Here is a 21572-nt window from a genome sequence, read left to right on the forward strand (position 1 = left end):
GAAAATGGGCATTTTTTCGGCGCAAAAGTTGCACTTCCTATGATACAGTAATACTTTCATGTTCAGTAATAGGTATGCAGAAAATGATGCAAACACGAGAACTTCTTCCAACGTTTGCTGACGGCATTGTACTCCACTCTTCCGCATTTTTTTCGATAATGGAAATATATTAATATGGTAAATAAACCAATTACATCTAAGCTTTAAGCTCTGCACCAACAAGATGCCCAAAAAACATCATGAATGCATCTACAAGACTAGCATTTTGCAGTAGATGTTCAGTCATGGCATTTAAGTCCACTATTCGGCATTAGCAAAGGGTGATATGTTTTGTGACAAAGTCTCAAAAATATGTTATCTGTGCGTGCCTGTGTGTGTGCGCGCGTGCGTGCATGTGTGTGCGCGTGAGTGCGTGTGTGTATGTGTGACATCACCATTTTCCGATTCCGTCCACTGCTGGCGAACTACTCAGCCTCACTGAAAGTCTGAAAGCCTGAAACAGGCCCCAGGTACTTTCTAGTTCCAAGAAACAAATACATGTTGGACGTTGCTGAATGCTGCATTATGTGGTACAACGATACTGCGCAGAAGTATATCCAATGACATCAGATAAGCTCAACACAGCTCAATAACTTTCAGAAGTACGCTAGTGATCCCGGAATGTTGTTCTCATGAAACACGCAAAGGCACACACGTGACAAGACATCAGGAAACTTGGACTCTTTTGCCAAAGATCCTCGTAATTTAAATGACTGGGAGCTGAAGATCGGTTATTCGACAGACACTGAACCTGTGAGCGCGTCTCCTGTCTCTGCGGGCATCCATGCGTGACCGCCTATGTATGTTCCATGTGCTGATTGAGCAATCCTGCTGAATGCATGAGAGGCCGTCGTGTTTTAGTTCCCTCCCAAGTATGTGATCCGTTTACAGACGAAGTCTACAGAACCATCGTGGCAACAAGTACACAGCTTCCGGCACAAGAGTTGCACTTTCCGTGATCATACTTGCATATTCAGTCAATCAGTGTTAGCATTTCTACATTTGGCACTAGTAGGGACGTGCAGAGTAGCATTGTACTCACTTTGGGAATTCAGCGATAGTAAATGATAATATGAAATATCTTTCTAAAGATGAAAGTGTTTGATGGCTCAGTTTACATCTCAATCCATCGATTGGTCATTAGTGACATTTTACCACTTAGCCTATTTGAAATGACCCCTCAACAGTAACACGCATCTCAAATTCTCAATGCTTGAAACAGGGAATCCTTGGAGAATGGAACGTGTAGTGGGTATCACTTGTCAGGGTATGCATACCGTATTGCAGTGATAAGGAGCTGCACTATATAATTTTGTACTGAAAATGACCCAGAGAAACTTAAACGCAACATAAAAATTGCATAATTCTACTGGTCAAGTAAAAGAGAAATATTGCGCTCATGAAACACCAAAAGGCACAGAGGCGTTCAGAAAGAGGCATATCATCCACGAGAATCCTCGTAATTTACATCATCATGGTAGTACAAATCAAACCAAACGGTGCGAAATACACCGTGTGTAGGCCTGACACAGTTACAACTCGCATCCGTCAACAACTACTTACTTGCCGGGAACAAAGTTGGTGGCGAAAGCCCATGCGTTGTTGTTAACAGGGTCGGCAAGATGGTCAGCGAGGTTCTCTAGAGGGCCCTTGCCGGTGACGATGGCCTGCACAAAGAAGCCGAACATGGAGAACATGGCGAGACGGCCGTTTTTGAGTTCCTTCACCTTGAGCTCCGCAAAAGCCTCGGGGTCATCGGCAAGACCGAGGGGGTCGAAGCTGCCTCCAGGGTAGAGTGGGTCGACGATCTCACCAAGCGGGCCACCTGCAACACGATACCCCTCGACGGCACCCATGAGCACAACCTGACAAGCCCAAATAGCGAGGATGCTTTGGGCATGGACGAGGCTGGGGTTGCCAAGGTAGTCGAGTCCGCCCTCACTGAAGATTTGGGAGCCAGCTTTAAACCACACAGCCTCTCCAAAGTTGACACCGTTGCGGGCAAGTAGCTCAGGAAAGACGCAGCCGAGTGCACCGAGCATAGCCCACCTGGAGTGGATCACCTCCAGCTCACGGTTCTTGGCGAACGTCTCGGGGTCAGCCGAGAGCCCAGCAGTGTCCCACCCGTAGTCACCGGGGAACTCGCCGGTCAAGTAGCTTGGGGGCTCGCCGGAAAGTGGGCCGAGGTAAAGCACACGGTCGGCACCATACCACGGGCTTCCCGAGGCAACCTGCTTGGCTTTTGCGGCTGTCTTGCGCATCGTGACACGGGCCTCACCGAAGAGAGCGGATGATGCTACATTCTTCACTGCCTTGCCGGCGAAGGTTGAGGAAGAGAGAGACATGGTGGTGGTCGCCATTGGCTGCTAAGAGTGTTGTTGTGTTGTATGTTCTCCAAAGATCTAATAGTGTGTGTGGAGATGGTTTAAGATTTGAGGAGAATGGACCTTTTTATGGCGCTGGAGAAGACGAACTAAGCTTTGCCGTGCGAGATTACAAGATAGATAGAGATAGACAGATGAAATATCTTGATCTTCGACGCTATTGGTGCGCTAGAGATCTCTTCATCTATGAACACTTGGCAAGTTGAGAGCCAGGGAAGGGAGATATATGTGGATAGGACTAGGATCTCCTTGGAGAATGGAGACTTGTGATTGGATGATGGATCACATGTATAGTCAGCTCAGCTCACGGTCTGCATTTACCTGCTTACCGTCACAGATTAGCAAGAGTCATGTAGTAGCAGCCAACTACCGATGCCAATATGGTTCACTGGATTCAGCTTTGGTGTTTCTTACTTCTGGAGGGCCAGCGGGAGTGCATGGTTTCTGGATGCAACCGTTTTTCGAATGGTTGTCCAGGATATTTTCTACCAGGCTACTTAGCGGCCTATTAAGAGATTACATGATGCCTAGTTTGCTTAGCAATTTTCTCTTTTTCGGTGGTTGATTTTTGTATCGACCCTCGTTGATCCCTGAATTCTAAACTTTGAATATTCAATTTATTAATAAAAACAGAGGCCGGGGCTCACCCTATTTTGAAAAGAAAAAAAAACTACCGACGCCAAATTTAAGCAGACAATCCTTCATTTACAAGGGGTTCTGTGTGGGATTTTTCGATACAAACAGTTCACTGTACGTTGGAAACGCTCTCATTCCCCCCCCCCCCCCCAACTCGCTCTCAGCTAGCTACAGTTCATGTCCACCTCTTCCTCCTCACCGGGCCGCTCCTTCCTCCTCTCCGCCGGAATAGCCGGCCGGAGATGGAGAGGAGAAGGCACCGGTTGTAGATATTCAGTTTCTTCTTGTAGTCTCCGTCCCTTTGTGGCATTTTGGAGCTGCACCTCGGATCTGGACGGCAAGATCTGGGGGTTAGGGTTCTTCTTCTTGCTGCTATGGCTCCTGTGGTTGGAGCATGGAGTTGAGGATGTCTCCGCAAATAAAGTAGGGGCTGCGGATCTTCTGCTGCCGAGGTGCTGCGAAGCAGAGCCTCCCCTGAACGGCCATGGAGGCGAGGGGGAGGGGCGATGCTTTCTGTGGCGCACAACGGAGCTTCTTCTGGCCGGCCGTGGAGGCGAGGAGAAGAGGCGAAGCTGTAAGCTCTCCCCGGCGGAGCGGAGATCCTGGTACTTCTCTCTGACTCTGGGTTTGGTGAATCCTTGGGCAACTCTTCCTCCTCCTTGTGGTCGTAGAGACAGACAGGAGGGTGCGAGCCCCAGAGTTCGTCGATCTAGAGTTCGGAGGCACACTGGTGAGCGTGCGGTGCTCATCACGTCGGAAGCTCTCAATCGGCGGCAGCTCCCAAGCGTCGGCGTCTTCAGCCGCCGCTATCCTTGGCCAAGGGGGCCTCTCCGCACCTCGGGAGAATTTCCTCCGGGGAGAATCAACTTCCTGCAGGCTTTAGTGCTATGGTGGAAGATCTTCAATCTCGGCACGGTGTCCATCCTGGCGACGAAGCAAGTGGTGTAGTCCCCGGTGTCGCCGCCAGCGACCGTGGCCCGAGATTCAATCAATGGCGTGGTGGAGAAGAAGGACTTGATTGCTTTTCACTTTATCTTTTTGGGGTTCTTCTTGTAATATTTCAGGACTCTTGTGCTAGTGCTACTCAAGACAAGGTCCTTTTTTGTATTTGTACCCACCGTTTAGTGGAACTTCTCGATCCTTCAGGGGAAAACTCTCGAATGAACCGGGAGGTATTTGCTCCGGGTGGAACTCGTCATGCCATTGGCCAGGGAAGAGGTGGTCCCTTCTATAGCATTGGCAATTCTTTTAACTGCAATCAACAATACGGCTATAAATACCCAGGGATGGGACTCAGAGGAGAGAGAACAAAAAGTGATCAAATTTACTCTCCATCACCATCACATTGACATTGACTCTCTCTGAGCATCTGCTGCTCGGTGGCAGAACGAGTTCTCTCGCTCCCCTGCGCTCCTAGCTCGCGTGGCCTGCGCGGACAACAGTGACACGACAGATGCAACGGCGAGGAGATGAACAGCACCAGCTAGCGGCCTGAGCGGGTTCCTTCATCTCGCCGTCTGGATGGGTGGCATAGGGCGTCAAACAGGACGGGCCGGCCATGCCCGGGCCGCGCGTGCTCGTTGCCGTCTCCGACTCGTCCACGACCGAACTGCTCGGGCTCTCCGGTGGTTCGACGCGCACGGGGCGGCGCCGACGATGGGGTACGTAGTGGTCGACGGAGCTGCTGCGTCGGAGTACCGCTTCACTCACGCCATCAATCGGCCGCACCTGGCCGATGGAGCTGCTGCGTGTCGGAGCAGTCCACCTCGTCCACGCCCTCAATTGGCCGCACCTGGCCGACGGAGTCGCTGGATCTGCTGCGTGGGAGCAGTCCGCCTCGCCCGCGCCTTCAACTGGCTGCACCTGGCCGACGGAGCCGCTGCGTCCACGTCATCCGCCGCACCTGCCTCCTCCCCCGCATCTCCTCGCCGCTTGGACTAAGCCGTCTTCGGCCGCTTCCTCGACTTCTCCCTCACCACACCAGTCACTCCATTTTTTTTATCTCCCCGCTTGGACTAAGCCGTCTCGGAGCAGCCAGTTGATGGATGACGAGGTCGTTCCCAGCCTCCATGGCAACCAGCAGTCCGTCGCCGATAGCCGTGCTCGTACTGGTGGTGTCAGCGACGAAGGGCTCGTTTCCGGCGTCAGCGACCGCCCTGCCATCATGGAAAGCGGCGTCGGCATCAACGACGACGTGCCGTACGACGATGACGATGACGGCGCCCGTGCTTGAGCTCTGCGCCCCCTTCCGCGAGTACGCGACACATGTGGGCGAGGAGGAAGGAGGAAAGGAAGAACGCCGCAGGGCCGTCGTCCTCTCGTCCTCCTCCGACTTCCAGTACACGACGACGTCGACGCCGGTGTCGGGCACGACACTGAGCAGCTCCGACTTCGACTGTGAGTCCGACGACCAGTCCAAGTAGTAGTTTTATTTAGTATTTTCGTTTAAATGTCGCATTGTATCGTCGCAGTTTAAATATATTCGTATTTTCGATCAAATTTCATAGTTTGTTTGATGAATTTTCAAAAAAAAAAAAAAAACGGTCGGATTAGCAGTTTGTGACGCGCGCGCTGCAAAATAGCGCCTCTGGCGGAGGTGCGTTTTTCGCACACCAACGCGCGCTGCAAAATATAGCCTCCGCCGGGGGCAAATTCGCTATGCTGCGCGCGAGCGGTATACAGCGCGCCCAATCGCCGGTATAGCGCTCGAGATTTTACAGCGCCTGTTGGAGATGCCCTAATTTTCCAAGTGATTGCCAAATTTCACGGCTAAACAAAGCTTTCACCTCACAAGTTCTGAACTGAAGAAAAAGTGGCGTGCGCGTAGAAGAAGAAGAAGAAGAGCGGGAGATGCTCATGCGAGGTTGAGAGGCTCTCTCATGCAGCTGTCTGCATTAATTCAATGCGTAGGAGCCGAATACCAATGCATGCATGTATGAGTTTTATCTCCCCTTTGTGGGGCCCATGTAAAAGTGAACGGGGGAGTAGGTGGGAGGGACCGATGGTCACGAGACTAATTATCTCCCCTCTGTGGGGCCCATGTATCTGTATGAATATACGCATGATTTATTCAACTCTGACGGAAGAAATACCCTGCCATCATGTTGGGCCCACCCCTAACGTGGACCAATAGGCTTTGGAGTTCCCACGGGAGCAAATGCCTCCAGGTTCATTCTATTCACTCTCTCCTTCAGGGCCTTATCTGTTCAAAAAAAAACAGTTCACAGTAGAGGCTTAGCTTCAGTCTGTTGTACTACTTAGGGTGTGAGCCTGCAGTTTTACATAGTTACCCGACAACAGATGTCCATAAAAGAGTAGATCAGATCAATCAACTGCAATGAGAATAAATTTGTCTATGCATTGCCGAAAGGAAATAGTGAAAAAAATCTTTATTTTTCTTGGTGCTGAACTATACAGGAAATCCCACATGCCGCTGACAAGTTCAGAATAGATCATGTAAAATAGAAGTTTACTTCTTTCCTAGAATAAAGAAACTTCTCAGACTACCTCAAAAAAAAAAAAAAACTTCTCAGACTGAGCCTAGATACTAGTACATATCACTATTATGAAAACTACCAAATCACCGCGCGGTGCAAAGGGCCTTAGAATAAATCAATACATGCTCACGACCATGAAAAATAACAGTTTATTTTTATTTTTATTTTAAAAAATTCAAATATGTTCGATTTCACTTCACTTATTGTTCACTTGTTCCACCATAAAGCATTCACGTACGCGAGACAAACTTCTTTTCGGTAGAGGGAATATATTAATATCAAAAGATATCAATTACATCCAGTGGCTGCAGAGATTCGTGGCTGCTTTGCTGATTTTTTACAGGCACGCGACCCCTCCCACGAAACTCTCTCCCGCACCCCTCCCAACCCTAGCCGCCTCCCGCCGCCGCCGGTAGCGCCGCCGGGGCAAAGACCGCGGGGCGTGGCGGCGGCGGGGGGCCTTCCTCGCTGAAGCGCAGTGGATGGCAGACGAGATCCCTCCTCCTCGACGCTGCGACCGGTCAGCGTGGATGGTGATGGGTGGTGGCGACCTGGCGCTGCGGCCCCACTCCTCCCGTCGGCTCTCCCCCGCAGCATGCCGGCAGGGGCTGGTGGTGGGCGGCGGCCAGGCCCATGGTCTGCGCCATTTTCCCCCAGCCTCTCATCGGTGCGTGGAGATGGTCTCGAGCTTCTCCCACAACACGAGGTTGCCCGAGGCAGCAGCCTTGGGTTCGATGGTGGAGCCGGCTCTCTTCTTCGCCGGAGAGGGTCGGCCTGCGGATAGTGGTGCTGGATCTTTCGATCTGTCATCGCATTTCGGCGGCGAGATGGAGAGGCATGGAAGCCGGCGACGGCTGTTGTCGCCGGTGGTGGGCTGGCGTTCTGCTGCGGCAGTGCCTAGGGCGTGTACGGTGTCTTCGGACAACGCGATCTGCGCTTGGTGTCTCCGGCGGAAACCTTGGCCGGCCTGGGATGGTCGCCGGCGTGGGGGCGCGACCTGAATAAAGGCGGCGGTCCTAGGATTCCAATTTGTGTCAAGGTGTTGATCTGCCAGAGCTGTGTTACCATTGATCTGGCTAGAGTGACGGGTTCCGGGAGGCGCCGCCGACGATCTTCCATGGGTGATTCACGCCTGGAGGCTGGCTCGGATCGGGTGGGACTCGGTCGTGCGCACCCATGTTTTACTTTGGCCGTTTGGTTTAAGAGGAGCGCTTCGAAGTTCCGCTTAGTCTGTTAAAATCATGGGGCATGTTCTCGTTCCATGGTGCTGGCAGAGAATGTCATGAAGACCGAGATCTGAGGACTAGCAATGGAGGATCCGTTCTTTGGGGCGAGCAGGAGTTGGCTTGGTGTTTCATGACTTGGAGCAGCGGCATGCAAGTGGGAGCGGCGCACGGAGAGAAGACCAAAGTCTTATCTTTCGGGGTGAAAATCCAAGGTCCGGCCTTAATTGGTTGTGTCCGGCAATGGCCTTATTGAAAGTATTGTTTTGAGAGTGAGGACCTTCTTCGGGGTGAAAACCCGGATCTTTAATCGGCCGACGACGGCGCTTGTGCACTTGTTCCCTTCTTTGAGGCGCCGCTTTTGAAGAAGTTGGACTTATGGTGATGTGTTGGTGGTGTTAGTGATGTTGTTTCAATGTTTAAAATACCATAGCGGGACTTTTTTTCTGTAATTCTTCTTTCTTTTTTGGTTGTGTGCATCTGTAAGGCTGCTAGGGCAATGCATTTTTGCAGAGGCTGGATGTAATTGGTATCTCCAATATTAATATATGCTCTTTGTCGAAAAAAATCAATTACATCCAGCTTCTGCAACAATGCAACAGCCTAATGGCAGTACGGATGCACACAGCCAACAAAAGATACACTAGTAGGAAAACCCTTATAGGTGAAGCTTAGTTCTGTGGCGCACCGTTTTGAATGCGTCACAGAAACTTATTTTGTGGCGCACCAGGCACGGTGCGCCACAGAAATAGCTTAATTTTGTGGCGCACGGTCGGGTAGTGCGCCACAGAAACTGTGTGGGGCCCACATCCTGCCACCACCATTTATTACTGTAGGTATTTCGTGGCGCACATGTCGTGCTGCGCCACGAAATAACTCTTTCGTGGCGCACCGGCCTTGGTGCGCCACGAAGTAGTTGATTCCGTGGCGCACCTTCTCCGGTGCGCCACGGGACTAAGGGACTTATATCATCTCGCCCGTGCCCTCCCCCGCCTGTTCACCTCTCCCCTCCCGAGCCCCTCCCTCTCCCCTCTCCCCTCTCCTCCGTGGTCGCCCGGATCCGCCGCCGCCGCCTTCCTCCGTGGTCGCCGGAGGATTACCCCCTCTCCCTCTCCCCTCTCCTCCGTGGTCGCCTGGATCCGCCGCCGCCGCCTTCCTCCGTGGTCGCCTGGATCCTCCATGGTCGTCGCCGCCGCCGTCGCCGCCGCCTTCCTCCGCGAGGGGCGCATGCCGCCGCGGTCCTCCCATCCCCGCCACCTGCAGCACAAGCTGCCCCTACGGCGAGGAGGGGCCGCCGCGAGGAGGGGCCGCCGTCGCGGCAAGGTGGAGGATCCGCCGCCTCCTCCTCCTCCTCCACGCCTGCCGTCATCTTCAAGCTCGTCCTCCACCCCCGGCATCGGTGCTCTCTCTCCCTCCCCTCCTCTCCCTCTTAATTCCTCCTCCGCTGCCCCTATGGCTTGTGTTTGCAAGCTCGGTGATCATTTGATCACCAATTGGTTGATAATTACTTACTACTTTCTCTATCTATGCATGTTGCTTGATATACTTGTGTTGTTGCTTGATTTGTATAGCTTCTCACCATGTACTGGTGGTTGCTTATGCTTTGAAAAGCATATGAATGGATGCATGATGCTTGCCAAGCATCCTCGTTGCCTAGCAGATTGACTAATTCATTTATCCGTGAAACTTTATCTTGTTAATGTAGATAATTGAGATGAACTACTTTGCGGTAATGATTCTATTACTCGTATTTACTTAAGCTAGATGGATGCCAACTATTGTTGGGGACCCTAGCTTCATTTTGAATCCTGTTGGGTAATGATAAGTGTGTAGGCTTGGTGGTTTGGATGGTTTGGTGGTTGAATTGGCCTTTGCAGTCATGAACTGCTGGCTTGGTAAATCATCTGGGATGGTTTCCTTCCTAGTTCCATTTGGAAGATGCTACTATTCAATTGGTTGGCATAACCATGGTGACTTGAGTTGGTCAAATTCCTGGTTCTTGCCATTTGTACCAGGCTTCACTTGGTCTATGATTAAATGATGACCAAACATTGTTATTCCACCCTATGTGCTTGTGTTTGACATGGCTGTTGCTATGTCTCTGTACATATTTACTTGATGGATTCTTGTGAGCTTATGGTATGCTAAAATAGAGATATCCACCGTAGGGGATCATGTAAATGAATGCCACTGTGGTATCCTTTGAAGAAAAAGGACTGCTTTCGATGGTTTTAAAATGCTAGGTGGTGCTAGGTGATTCAGTTGGTCTGTCAAGGTTGGTTTTATCTCGGTTAACTTGGATAGGCTATGTGTTCTTGCTTACTTATGCATATCCATCTCTACTTGGATTGACTAGCTCGGGCTTGGCCTCTCTCTTGCCAGCATCACTTGGTTACTACCAAGTGATGAGTAATCCCTTATGGACCCTAGCTTTGTTTTGAACTCAACCGAGTAATGATATATTTCTTTTTCTTGTTGGCTTTGATGAAATTAGAGATATCCACCGTAGGGGATCATGTAAATGAATGCCACTCGTGGTATCCTTTGAAGAAAAAGGATCTGTTTCGATGGTTTTAAAATGCTAGGTGGTGCTAGGTGATTCAGTTGGTTGTCAAGGTTGGTTTTATCTCGGTTAACTTGGATAGGCTATGTGTTCTTGCTTACTTATGCATATCCATCTCTATCGGATTGACTAGCTCAGGCTTGGCCTCTCTCTTGCCAGCATCACTTGGTTACTACCAAGTGATGAATAATCCCTTTGGAGCATCTGCTCCATGCATGCTATGTGTGTCCTACCTGGCCTCACTAACGCCATCCCGGGATGTTCATATTTGTTTCGACCAACAAAGTATGAGGCATTCCATTTAGTTCATACTATCTACTTCTTAATTGCATTGGCCTTTCTTCCATTTTAGTGCCGATGATTAGAATGTTTGGTCACCTATACGCCGCAATATACTTTGTAGACGAGCCCCCCTTCCCTGGCCGCCGTTCCGTGAACGAGTCCTTGATGAGACAACAACGCCGACATGCCTCTCCGGCGCAGCACCACTTTTCTTCTCTCGCCATCCGGTACGTGAACGAGTCCTTAATGCCAAGACGGTGCCGGCCTCCTAGCATCATGCCGACCCTCGTTGTCGCGCTTCGAGCCGTGTCGATCACGCGCCCTGCACTCTTCGCCTTTTGCCCGGTGAACGAATAGACTAATCGTTGGAATAAGGAAGCCGATGACGGCCGATCGCAATTTAATCTTGCGACCGGCTGTCATCGGTTTCCTTATTCCAACGATCAGCCTATTGGTTCACCGGGCAAGAAGCGACGATGCAGGCGCGGGACACACGGCTTGAAGCGCGGCAACACGGCCCGGCATAATGCCGGGCAGGCCGGCACGGTCTTTGCATCAAGGACTCGTTCACCGGACAGCGAGGGACCGGCGTGGTTCTGCGCCGAGATGCAGATCGGCGTTGTTGTGTCGTCAAGCACCCGTTGACTGAACGCCGACCGGGGAAAGGGGGCCCTTCGCAAAGTATTTGTGTTGACCAACAATGTATGAGGCACATATTCTATTTTGTCATTCCATTTGCTTTGAGATTTTCAAAATGCCGATGATTAAAATGTTTGGTCACCGTACACTCGGGGGTGGCGTAAGTGAGCCTGGTAAGATAGCACAAATATCAATCTCTTGTGCATCCTACCCGGCCTCGCTTACACCATCCCTAAATGTTAATATTTGTGTTGACCAACAATGTATGAGGCACTTATTCCATTTTGTCATTCCATTTGCTTTGAGATTTTCAAAATGCCGATGATTAAAATGCTTGGTCACCGTACACTCGGGGGCGGCGTTAGTGAGCCTGGTGTGATTGCACAAATATCAATCTCTTGTGCATCGTACCGGCTCGCTAACTCCGTCCCGGAATGTTAATATTTGTTTCGACCAACAAAGTATGAGGCCCTTGTCATTCCATTTGCTTTGGTATTTTCAAAATGCCGATGATTAAAATGTTGGTCACCGTACACTTGAGGGTGGCGTAAGTGAGCCTGGTAAGATAGCACAAATATCAATCTTTTGTGCATCGGATTTGGTCTCACTTACGCCATCCCTGAATGTTAATATTTGTGTTGACCAACAATGTATGAGGCACTTATTCCATTTTGTCATTCCATTTGCTTTGACATTTTCAAAATGCCGATGATTAAAATGTTTGATCACCGTACACTCGGGGGCGGCGTAAGTGAGCCTGGTAACAGGGGCGGGCCTAGACTTTTGAGTATGGGTATTCAAGATTATAAAATATTTTAAGTACGAAACTAACGATCACACATATATATAATATTTGAGTACAAACGAGGGAATATTGAATCCCACACATCTCATATTTTCTTGACAAAAAACCCCATAATGAGTGATACTTGCTTGAGAAACATATGAATTTACCAAAAAAGTGTCTTGAATATGTAAATTCCTTACAAATATCTAACAATTGGAGTGAACATGAAAATGTAAGTGTAGACCAAACGCTATATTATCTATCTATAACAAAAATACATACAAAAAATTTATTTCAAAAATAAGGATTAAAATGCGTGCACAGGATTTGAACTCAGGACATAGTGAACAAAACAGTTCCTTCCAAACCATTTGACCTACGTCAACCTTCTTAACGTAGTACGACAGTTTTACTTTCTATACATTCCTTAGAACATTCATATATTGGTATATTTTTCAAAATATTTGGGTATTCAACTGAATACCCTTGAATTGAAGTGGGCCCGCCCCTGCCTGGTAAGATAGCACAAATATCAATCTCTTGTGCATCGGACTTGGTCTCACTTACACCGTCCCTGAATGTTAATATTTGTGTTGACCAACAATGTATGAGGCATTTATTCCATTTCTCTTGTGCATCGGACTTGTTGGTCTCACTTTCTTCCATTTTCATCATAGTAGGAACTGGATGAAGGACCCCGATGCAAGCGAGCCTGGTGGGTAGAGATGACGGAGCAAAGGAGGAACCGGATGAAGACTACTTTGTATCTCGAAATTGTGAATTTTGTATGAATTAAGAGTTGTATGCAAAACATTTGACACTTGCCACTATATATGTATCTCGATCGGGCTCTAAGTAATGTGATGATGATGTCTATGTTATATCTGTGCAATGTACATGATATTTATATTATATCTGAATGTTGCTGTATATAACCTGTGTATCTCGTGTATCCGTATTGCTGTCTATAAACCGCATGTGTATAGCAGGCAGCACAAAATCGTGTATAATACAAGCAAATTCTGTGGCGCACTAAAAACCAATTCTGTGGCGCACGCTTTTACGTGGCGCACCTAAGAACAAGTGCGCCACGAAACCTTAATTCCGTGGCGCATGGGCAGGTGCGCCACGTAAACCTTATTTTTGTGGCGACGTTTCTGTGGCGCACCTCCCATGCGCCACAGAATCCATTTTTCGTGCGCCACTGATGAGGCTTTTCCTACTAGTGATAAAAGAAAACTAAGAAAGAAAAGTCCCGCTATAGTATCTCAGACCTAGCAACAGTAATACATCCACCCCTAGACAACACCTAAAATACACTCTCCAAAAACGCCTCCAAAAAGGGAACAGTGCACCCGTGTTGTCATCGCGCGATCAAAGATCTTAGGTTTTTCACCCTGAAGATAGTCCCGCTTTCAAAACAATGCCTCCAACAAGGTCATTGCCAGGCACAACCAGTTAAGACCAGACCTTGGGTTTTCACCCTGAAAGGTAGGACTCTGAACTTCACCCGTACTGCCGCCCCACTTTCATACCACTGCTGCGAATCCCGAAATACCAAGCAAGTTCCTCAACATCGCGGAGACTTGAACCTTCTTTAGCTAATCCTCCAATCTCGCCTTCATGAAATTCTCTCTGCCGACTTCACCATGGACCAAAAGTCTCTTGATGTCAACACAGAACGGAGCTTCGCTGCCGCCCCTCCGGAACCAAACGGTCCGAATAAAAACATGGGTGCGCACGATTGAATACCACCCGATCATGTGAACTCTAGGCAAAATATGCACTGTTCCATTCGCTGTCGGAGCCTTCCGGAACTCATTACTCCGGCTATATGAAGAAAGATCGGCATCCGGAACGTCTTCATCTTCGCTAAAGAAAAAACCCTAGGACCACCACCATGAAAGTTGGAATGGGCGGCCCCCACGCCGCTGCCATGGATGGGAACCGCGGTCCATCTTCCTCCTCCAACCCGGCCGGTGGAGGTCAGCAGCGATCCCGTTGCTGCCCTTTCCCCGCCGAGTTCTGCCACACCACCGCGTCTGCCGCCATGATCTAGGTGAAGTAGCCGAAGGCCACCGCCACAAGACACATCGTCCACCGTCGCCGCCCCTGGAAGACTCCGCCTCCACGCGAAGGGGGTCCATGGACGCGCCACCACCGCCCTGCCTTTTGAAGCCAGACGCGGCCGCCACCGCCGACTCAGACGGCGGCAGGCGGCAGCGGCCAGGAGGAGGAAGATGGGCCGCCTCTTCTTGAGTTCGGGTCGTCGCCCAAAGCCTCCTCGCGCGATACGACCCGGTGCGAAGGTGGGAAGGTAGGAGACGGGATGGGAGGGGGCGGTGGTGGAGAGAGGGAGGGGCGGCGGCAGCGCTGGGAGGGTGGAGGGTGGAGGTGCGGCGGCTAGGTCAGGGAGAGACAAACTTCTTACAATACAGTCTATCAAAAGTATCTTTCCCCACACTATGTTCATCAGCATCTTCGACGATCAAGCCTACAAGCACACAAAGAATCAACCATCTTGCCTTCACGCAGCCTTTACACAGAATTTTGTCTTTTTACATACAACACAAAAAATATTGGTTTTTGATGAAACGACTTTGGAAGTACATAGGACATCGAGATGTGCACGCAACATTTTTTGTCGGTACATTTTGAAATTTTGAATGCGTTTAAAACGTCTTTCAAAAACCAGGAGCATGCTCCTGGGTGCCAAAAAGTCCTATCCCATTAGGTATATTTATTTTACAAAGTTATATAGCCATGATCCTTGATGTGTTCAGTTACATGTTTTGTCGAGTTGTGGTTGTAACATGTAGGATACCATGTTGAGGATTCATTGAGTTAAAGCCGGGCTTCTCTTGGGCCTACCGTCTAAAAATAACTTAAACATATGGCTTGATTGCACTTTTGGAAAAATGTTTCTAGAAGGGGTTGCCAACAACAAAAAGACCTATTTCATTTGTCAATAACTCGTTATGTAAACCCATGGTATTTCGTATCGATCTTTAGTTTTCCCACTTTCACTTAATTTCCTACTTTACCTATCTTCGCATCCATAATTCGTTAGAGCACTTCACATGAGGACTTAAATACGAAAGAAATAATATATCGAGTATAAACCTATCGTTGTAATGCTTTCCCACCTCTAGATCTATTTTCTAGTTCCAAAAAACAAATACATGTTGGACGTTGCTGAATGCTGCATTATATGGTACAACGATACTGCTCAGAACTATATCCAAAATAACATCAGGTAACGTCAACACAGCTCAATAACTTGCAGACCGTACGCTAGTGATCGCCGGAATGTTGTTCTCATGAAACACCAAAAGGTACACAAGTGACAAGACATCAGAAACGTGGACTCTTTTGCCAAAAATCCTCGTAATTTACATGACTGGGAGTTGAAGATCAGTTATACAGCAGACAGTAAACCTGTGAGAGCGTCTCCTGTCTCAGCGGATATCCATGCGTGAGCGCCTACGTTCCATGTGCTGATTGAGCAATGCAGCTGAATGCATGAGAGGCCGTCGTGTTTTAGTTCCCTCCCAAGCTATGTGATCCGTTGACAGACGAAGTCTACAGAACCACCGTGGCAACAAGTATCCAGCTTCCGGCACAAGAGTTGCACTATCCGTGATCATACTTGCATATTCAGTCAATCAATCTTAGCATTTCTGCATTTGGCACTAGTAGTGACGTGCATCAGTAGCATTGTACTCACTTTAGGAATTCAGCGATGGAAAACGAGTGATATGAGATATGATGGCTCATTTTACTTCTCATTCCATCGATTGGTCACTGGTGACATGTTACCACCTAGCCTGTTGGAAATGACCCATCAACAGCAACACGCATCTGAATGGTTGAAACAGGGAATGCTTGGAAAAATGGAACGTGTAGTGGGTGTCACTTGCCAAGGTATGCATACCGTATACGGAGCTGCACTATATAATTTTTTACTGAAAATGACTCCAGAGAAACTTAAACGCAACATAAAAAATTACATAACTTTACTTGCCAAGTAAAACAGAAATATTGCGGTCGTAAACATCAAAAGGCGGAGGACTTCAGAAAGAGGCATATTTTCCACGAGAATCCTCGTAACTTACAACATCATGGTAGTACAAATCAAACCAAACGGTGCAAAATACACCGCGTGTAGGCCTGACAAAGCTGCAAGTCGCAGCCGTCAACAACTACTTACTTGCCGGGAACAAAGTTGGTGGCGAAAGCCCATGCGTTGTTGTTAACAGGGTCGGCAAGATGGTCGGCGAGGTTCTCTAGAGGGCCCTTGCCGGTGACGATGGCCTGCACAAAGAAGCCGAACATGGAGAACATGGCAAGACGGCCATTTTTAAGTTCCTTCACCTTGAGCTCCGCGAAAGCCTCGGGGTCATCGGCAAGACCGAGGGGGTCGAAGCTGCCGCCAGGGTAGAGTGGGTCGACGATCTCACCGAGCGGGCCACCAGCAACACGATACCCCTCGACGGCACCCATGAGCACAACCTGACAGGCCCAAATAGCGAGGATGCTTTGGGCATGGACGAGGCTGGGGTTGCCGAGGTAGTCGAGTCCACCCTCGCTGAAGATTTGGGAGCCAGCCTTGAACCATACGGCCTCTCCAAAGTTGACACCGTTGCGGGCAAGTAGCTCGGGAAAGACGCAGCCGAGTGCACCGAGCATAGCCCACCTAGAGTGGATCACCTCCAGCTCACGGTTTTTGGCGAACGTCTCGGGGTCAGCCGATAGCCCGGCAGTGTCCCACCCATAGTCACCGGGGAACTCGCCGGTCAAGTAGCTTGGGGGCTCGCCGGAAAGCGGGCCGAGGTAGAGCACACGGTCAGCGCCGTACCAGGGGCTGCCCGAGGAAACCTGCTTGGCTTTCGCGGCTGTCTTGCGCATCGTGACACGGGCCTCACCGAAGAGGGCGGATGACGCCACATTCTGCACTGCCTTGCCGGCGAAGGTCGAGGAAGAGAGGGACATGGTGGTGGTCGCCATTGAGCTGCTAAAACTGCTGTTGTGGTGTATGTTCTCCAAAGATCTAACAGTGTGTGTGTGGAGATGGTTTAAGATGTGAGGAGGATGGAGCTATTTATGGCGCTGGAGAAGACACAGGGAACTAAGCTTTGCCGTGTGAGATAACAAGAAAGATGGAGATAGACAGAGGAAATATTTTGATCTTCGACTCTATTGGTGCACTAGAGATCTCTTTATCTATGAACACTTGGCAAGGTGAGAGCCAGGGAAGTGCGATAGATGTGGATAGGCCTACGATATCGTTGGAGAATGGAGACGTCTGATTGGATGTTGCATCACATGTACGGTCAGCTCAGCTCATGGTCTGCATGCACCTGCTTACCGTCACGGATTAGTAAAGAACCATGTAGTAGCAGCCATCTACGATGCTTAATGTAAGATAATCCTTTTTTTACAGGGGGTTCTATGTGGATTTTTTCGACAGCAAACAGTTCACAGTCGGGCCTCAGTGTCAGTCTGTTGTACTTAGTGTCTCAGCCTGCAGTTTTACATAGTCACGCGTCAAAGGATGTCCACTCCATACCGGTAAAAAGTACAGTAGTACATATCATCATCGTGCGTTGCAAATGGCTCTAGAATAAATCAATACATGCTCACGACCATGAAAAATAACATTGAAATATGTTAGTTTTTTTTTTAAGAAACTTGTGAGCTTTATTGATTAGGCAATAGAATTCTTACAATCATCAGTGATCTCCGCCAGCACGCAGTCTGGGATGTTCGATTTCACTTCACATGTAGTTCACTTCTTCCACCATAAAGCAGTCATGTCGAAAAAGAGATGATCTTCTTACAAGACAATTTATCAAAAGTATCTTTCTCAGCAATATGTCCATCATGTTGGAAAAATGGGAACAAATGCAAGTTCTGATCAGTTTTCGTGTGGGAAGCGATGCTTTGTCCCACACCGGTTACGTGTTTATATAGTCAATCCTATAGGTTATATGTGATTACAGACACTTACACCGATCGACTGCATTAAGGGAATTCACTAGATATCGGATATGTTTTATACTCCTATCACAATCTGTTACATATATAGAAAGATATAATCCTAACATCATCGTGTGGTGGATGTCCTCGAGCAGTACGCGCTGCTCCATGCAAATATACCATATCACGACATGAGTTGTTAGGTAGGTAGGAGCGCAGAAATCATTTAATTGTCCAAGTTTGGACATAATGAAGATAATAGCTTTGAATATTTGATACGATTACAGAACTTCAGCCCGGGCTTTATCTTGACCATAGAATCGATTGAAAGCTTGAGGCCACGATATCTGGAATGAGGTGTGATCCAGTGTGTCCCCTCCCAACCACTAAATTTGAAGGCATAACCTAGCCCACGAAGGGTAGTAGGATATTCTGCCGCTCCACAAGGGGCGAAAGTTTGGAGGGGGGGGGGCACCAAGCAAGAGTCTTGTAGAATATGAACTCATGGAACAAACAGCCGATTTATGATCTTGAACCTGTTGCTACTCTTTCTTTCCTTTCTCATGTGTTTGCTTAGGGTTTTTTCCGATTCTTCTTTAGCAATATGTTTGCTTACAATTCTTTCTTTCATTTTGTGGTGATGTACTTGATGGAGTTATTCGGAGTGGGGGCATTGTTTTGTGCGCCTCAAGATCACTGGAGCTCAAGATCAATCCTACTGCAGATACTGAACCTTTAAGGTTGCCTCCACCGACATCCGTGCTTAACTGTCTATGTTCCATGTCCTAATCGAGCAATGCCGCTGAATGCATGAGACACCGTCGTGTTTTAGTTCTCTCCCAAACCATGTGAACTGTAACGACGGCAGACAAACTGCATAGAAATCGTAGCAACAAGTACACATCTACCTGGTGATGTTCCCCTGATCTTGGCAAAAGAATTGCACTTTTCGTGATCATGCTTGCATATTCAGTCAGTCAATGTTATCATTTCTACAACTTGGCAGTAGTGGCGTCAACAGTAGTATTGTACTCCACTTTGGGCACTTTATTTAGATAAAATATGTCCGACTTTAAATCAATAAAGTCTGGAAAGGTTCACAATAACAAGTTGCTTACAAACATTGCGGCATACAACTTAGCCAAGAGAAACGACAACAAAGAGACTACTAAATCGGTAGCCAAACAACCTAACAGACATAACTAGAGGAGATGGCCTTCCCAGCCGGGCCATGACTCCAGGAGACGAGAAAACGAAGACAATAATAGCTTGAGCTTCAGGTATTCATCCTTGAGGTGACATAGATCTCTCAAAGTGTAACATCTCAAATTTTCAAAACAAAACAAATGAATTTCCCTAGTTCCAAATTTTGGAACCAACAAAAACTTTTATTAAATTAAGTTTGAGGCATAGTGATCTTGCTTAATTCTTGTGCTATGGCCATGTTTGCTTGTTAAAGTAGTTTGAAGTAATCTTAAACCCTAAACCTCACCCCTCTTTTCATCACCCAAGTTAAAATAAAATAAAAGGAAATTAAATAAGAAAAAGGCATATGTGCCTATGGCTATTTTTGTGAAACTTTACCCTAAGCTCCTCTAGTTTGTTTAGAGGTTTGGAAAACCATCATACACCTTACCTAGTACTTATCAAACCAAATCCAAGTGGTTTCCAAAGAAATTAAAAAGAAACTAAAAATGACATAGAGGAATATGAGAGTAAAATATCAAATATGTGAATTTAAGAATATTGACCCTAATACATGTTGTGAATGGTTGGATCACTCCTATATACCATTTCAACACTCAACAACACCAATTGGGTCAAGCCAAGTCAAATTAAAATTCAAATGCAACATATGCATAGAGGCATATGTGGCACATAGCCATTTCACCAAATTTTGCCCTATGACTTTAAACCTTGACCAAATGATGTGAAACCTTCTCGAAACCTAATATAACCCTAAATTAACCCTAACCCATGCCCAAGTAAAGCAAGGTGAACAATTTCCAAAAATAATGAAATTTGACACATCACCTCTTAGGTGTTATGGCCAATGTTGCAAATCTTTGAACAAGACCATTTGAAATGGTTTCAATGGTTTTAAAACATTTCTAAACTAATAAGAATCACATTAGAGTCAATAAAAGTCAAATCAAATGGAGAGAAATGAGAATGTGAGAAAATCCCATTTTTTCACTCACACACACTTAGCCCTTTTTGCAAAACCTCAACCAAGGCCACTTTGGCTTGTGCCATTGCTTGTAAAACTCTTATATATCAAAAACAAACACAATTGACCCAAAGAAACCAGAATCAAACCAAAAGAAAAATCAAATTTCAATAACATGTGATAATGGTCATTTGGGCCATTTATAATTTCTTCCCCACTTTGCACCCATCTATCTTTTGTTTCTGCAACTAAACTTGGTCAACACTTTCCATGTCATCCAAGACCATGTGAAAGTGAACAACTTTCATGTTGACCACCATTGCTAATGTTGACTAGGTTGACCAGTAGAGAGGTGACAAGTGAAGACTTTGAAACTATGAGAAGATCATACCAAATTTGAAATCTTGCAAATCTCCACCAAAATGACCACCACCACCACCTTTCTTTCTCTTTAATTATATGTTTGAGCTCCACCAAAGAGAAATTCAAAATTCGACCAAAATGTTATTGCGGCCATTCTGTCAAACACTTGGCAGGCATCAATTCAGACTTTGCACACATCCTTTTAACCTCTGGTCCAAAGCCTAAACTACTTTAATCTTTGATCATTGCTGCTCCTGTACCTCCCCTGCATCAAGCCTGGTACTAGTTTGGTCGATTAAAGCTTTGGCATGATCACAAAAACCCCATGTCGTACCCATGCCGGCCCCCCTCACTCACTCTCTCCTGGCCCCTTTCTCACACGCTCACCTTGTCCTGGAGATGCTCCTACACTTGCTGATCATGACCATGCACGGCCCTAGCACGAGCAAGCCCGCCATTGGCCAGAACGCGCACGCCCAGACACGCCCAGAAACATGCCAGGCACGCGGTGAGCGCGCCCAGACGACGCCCTGGACGCGCCAGAGCACGCCATCGCACGGCCGCCTCAGCCTTCCCCTACCTCTCTATTTCTGCATCACGCACCCTCACCCCTCCAGCCTACACACCGGACAAGCTCACTAGCCTCGCGGAGGACCGGTCGACGTCGCCATGATCAAAGTGCTGCCGCCACGGTACTGCACACACTTGATCATCGCCTGCACGCCTCCGTCCACCATTCGATGTGTCGTCGCGCTCAATAGCTCCGCCTAGACGTCGCCTACGCCCTGCGCCCCCTACCTTGCCCTCTCACGCCCTGGAACGCCATTGCCACCATCGACCTCACCCGTACCCCACGGCCACCTCGCGCCCCTATAAAAGCAGGCCGTCCCTGGACAAGTTCTTCACACCAATCGCCTCACCTCCCTCCTCTGAGCATCCTCGACCACCTCCCCCTTCCCAATTTGGCCGGAGTAGCGCCAATTGCATCGTCGATCACCGCCACAGTAGCT

At 48.2% G+C, this 21572-nt stretch overlaps 2 protein-coding genes across 2 annotated transcripts; both read right to left on the minus strand.

The window, feature by feature from the left end:
- Window positions 1-1464: 1464 nt before the first annotated feature.
- LOC124655064 (chlorophyll a-b binding protein of LHCII type 1-like) lies at window positions 1465-2474 on the minus strand. The gene has a single exon (XM_047194032.1). It carries the CDS (start codon window positions 2397-2399, stop codon window positions 1599-1601), a length of 801 nt encoding a protein of 266 aa, XP_047049988.1. The 5' UTR covers window positions 2400-2474; the 3' UTR covers window positions 1465-1598.
- A 13648-nt stretch (window positions 2475-16122) lies between these two features.
- On the minus strand, window positions 16123-17181 carry LOC124655065 (chlorophyll a-b binding protein of LHCII type 1-like). The gene has a single exon (XM_047194033.1). It carries the CDS (start codon window positions 17055-17057, stop codon window positions 16257-16259), a length of 801 nt encoding a protein of 266 aa, XP_047049989.1. The 5' UTR covers window positions 17058-17181; the 3' UTR covers window positions 16123-16256.
- Between the last annotated feature and the right edge of the window lie 4391 nt (window positions 17182-21572).

The sequence above is a fragment of the Lolium rigidum genome, chromosome 5, assembly GCF_022539505.1.
Source record: "Lolium rigidum isolate FL_2022 chromosome 5, APGP_CSIRO_Lrig_0.1, whole genome shotgun sequence".
Taxonomy (NCBI): domain Eukaryota; kingdom Viridiplantae; phylum Streptophyta; class Magnoliopsida; order Poales; family Poaceae; genus Lolium; species Lolium rigidum.

What these genes read in the sequence shown, in the direction of transcription:
- LOC124655065 (XM_047194033.1), bottom strand. Translation starts at nt 17,057, where the DNA reads ATGGCGACCACCACCATGTCCCTCTCTTCCTCGACCTTCGCCGGCAAG.
- LOC124655064 (XM_047194032.1), bottom strand. Translation starts at nt 2,399, where the DNA reads ATGGCGACCACCACCATGTCTCTCTCTTCCTCAACCTTCGCCGGCAAG.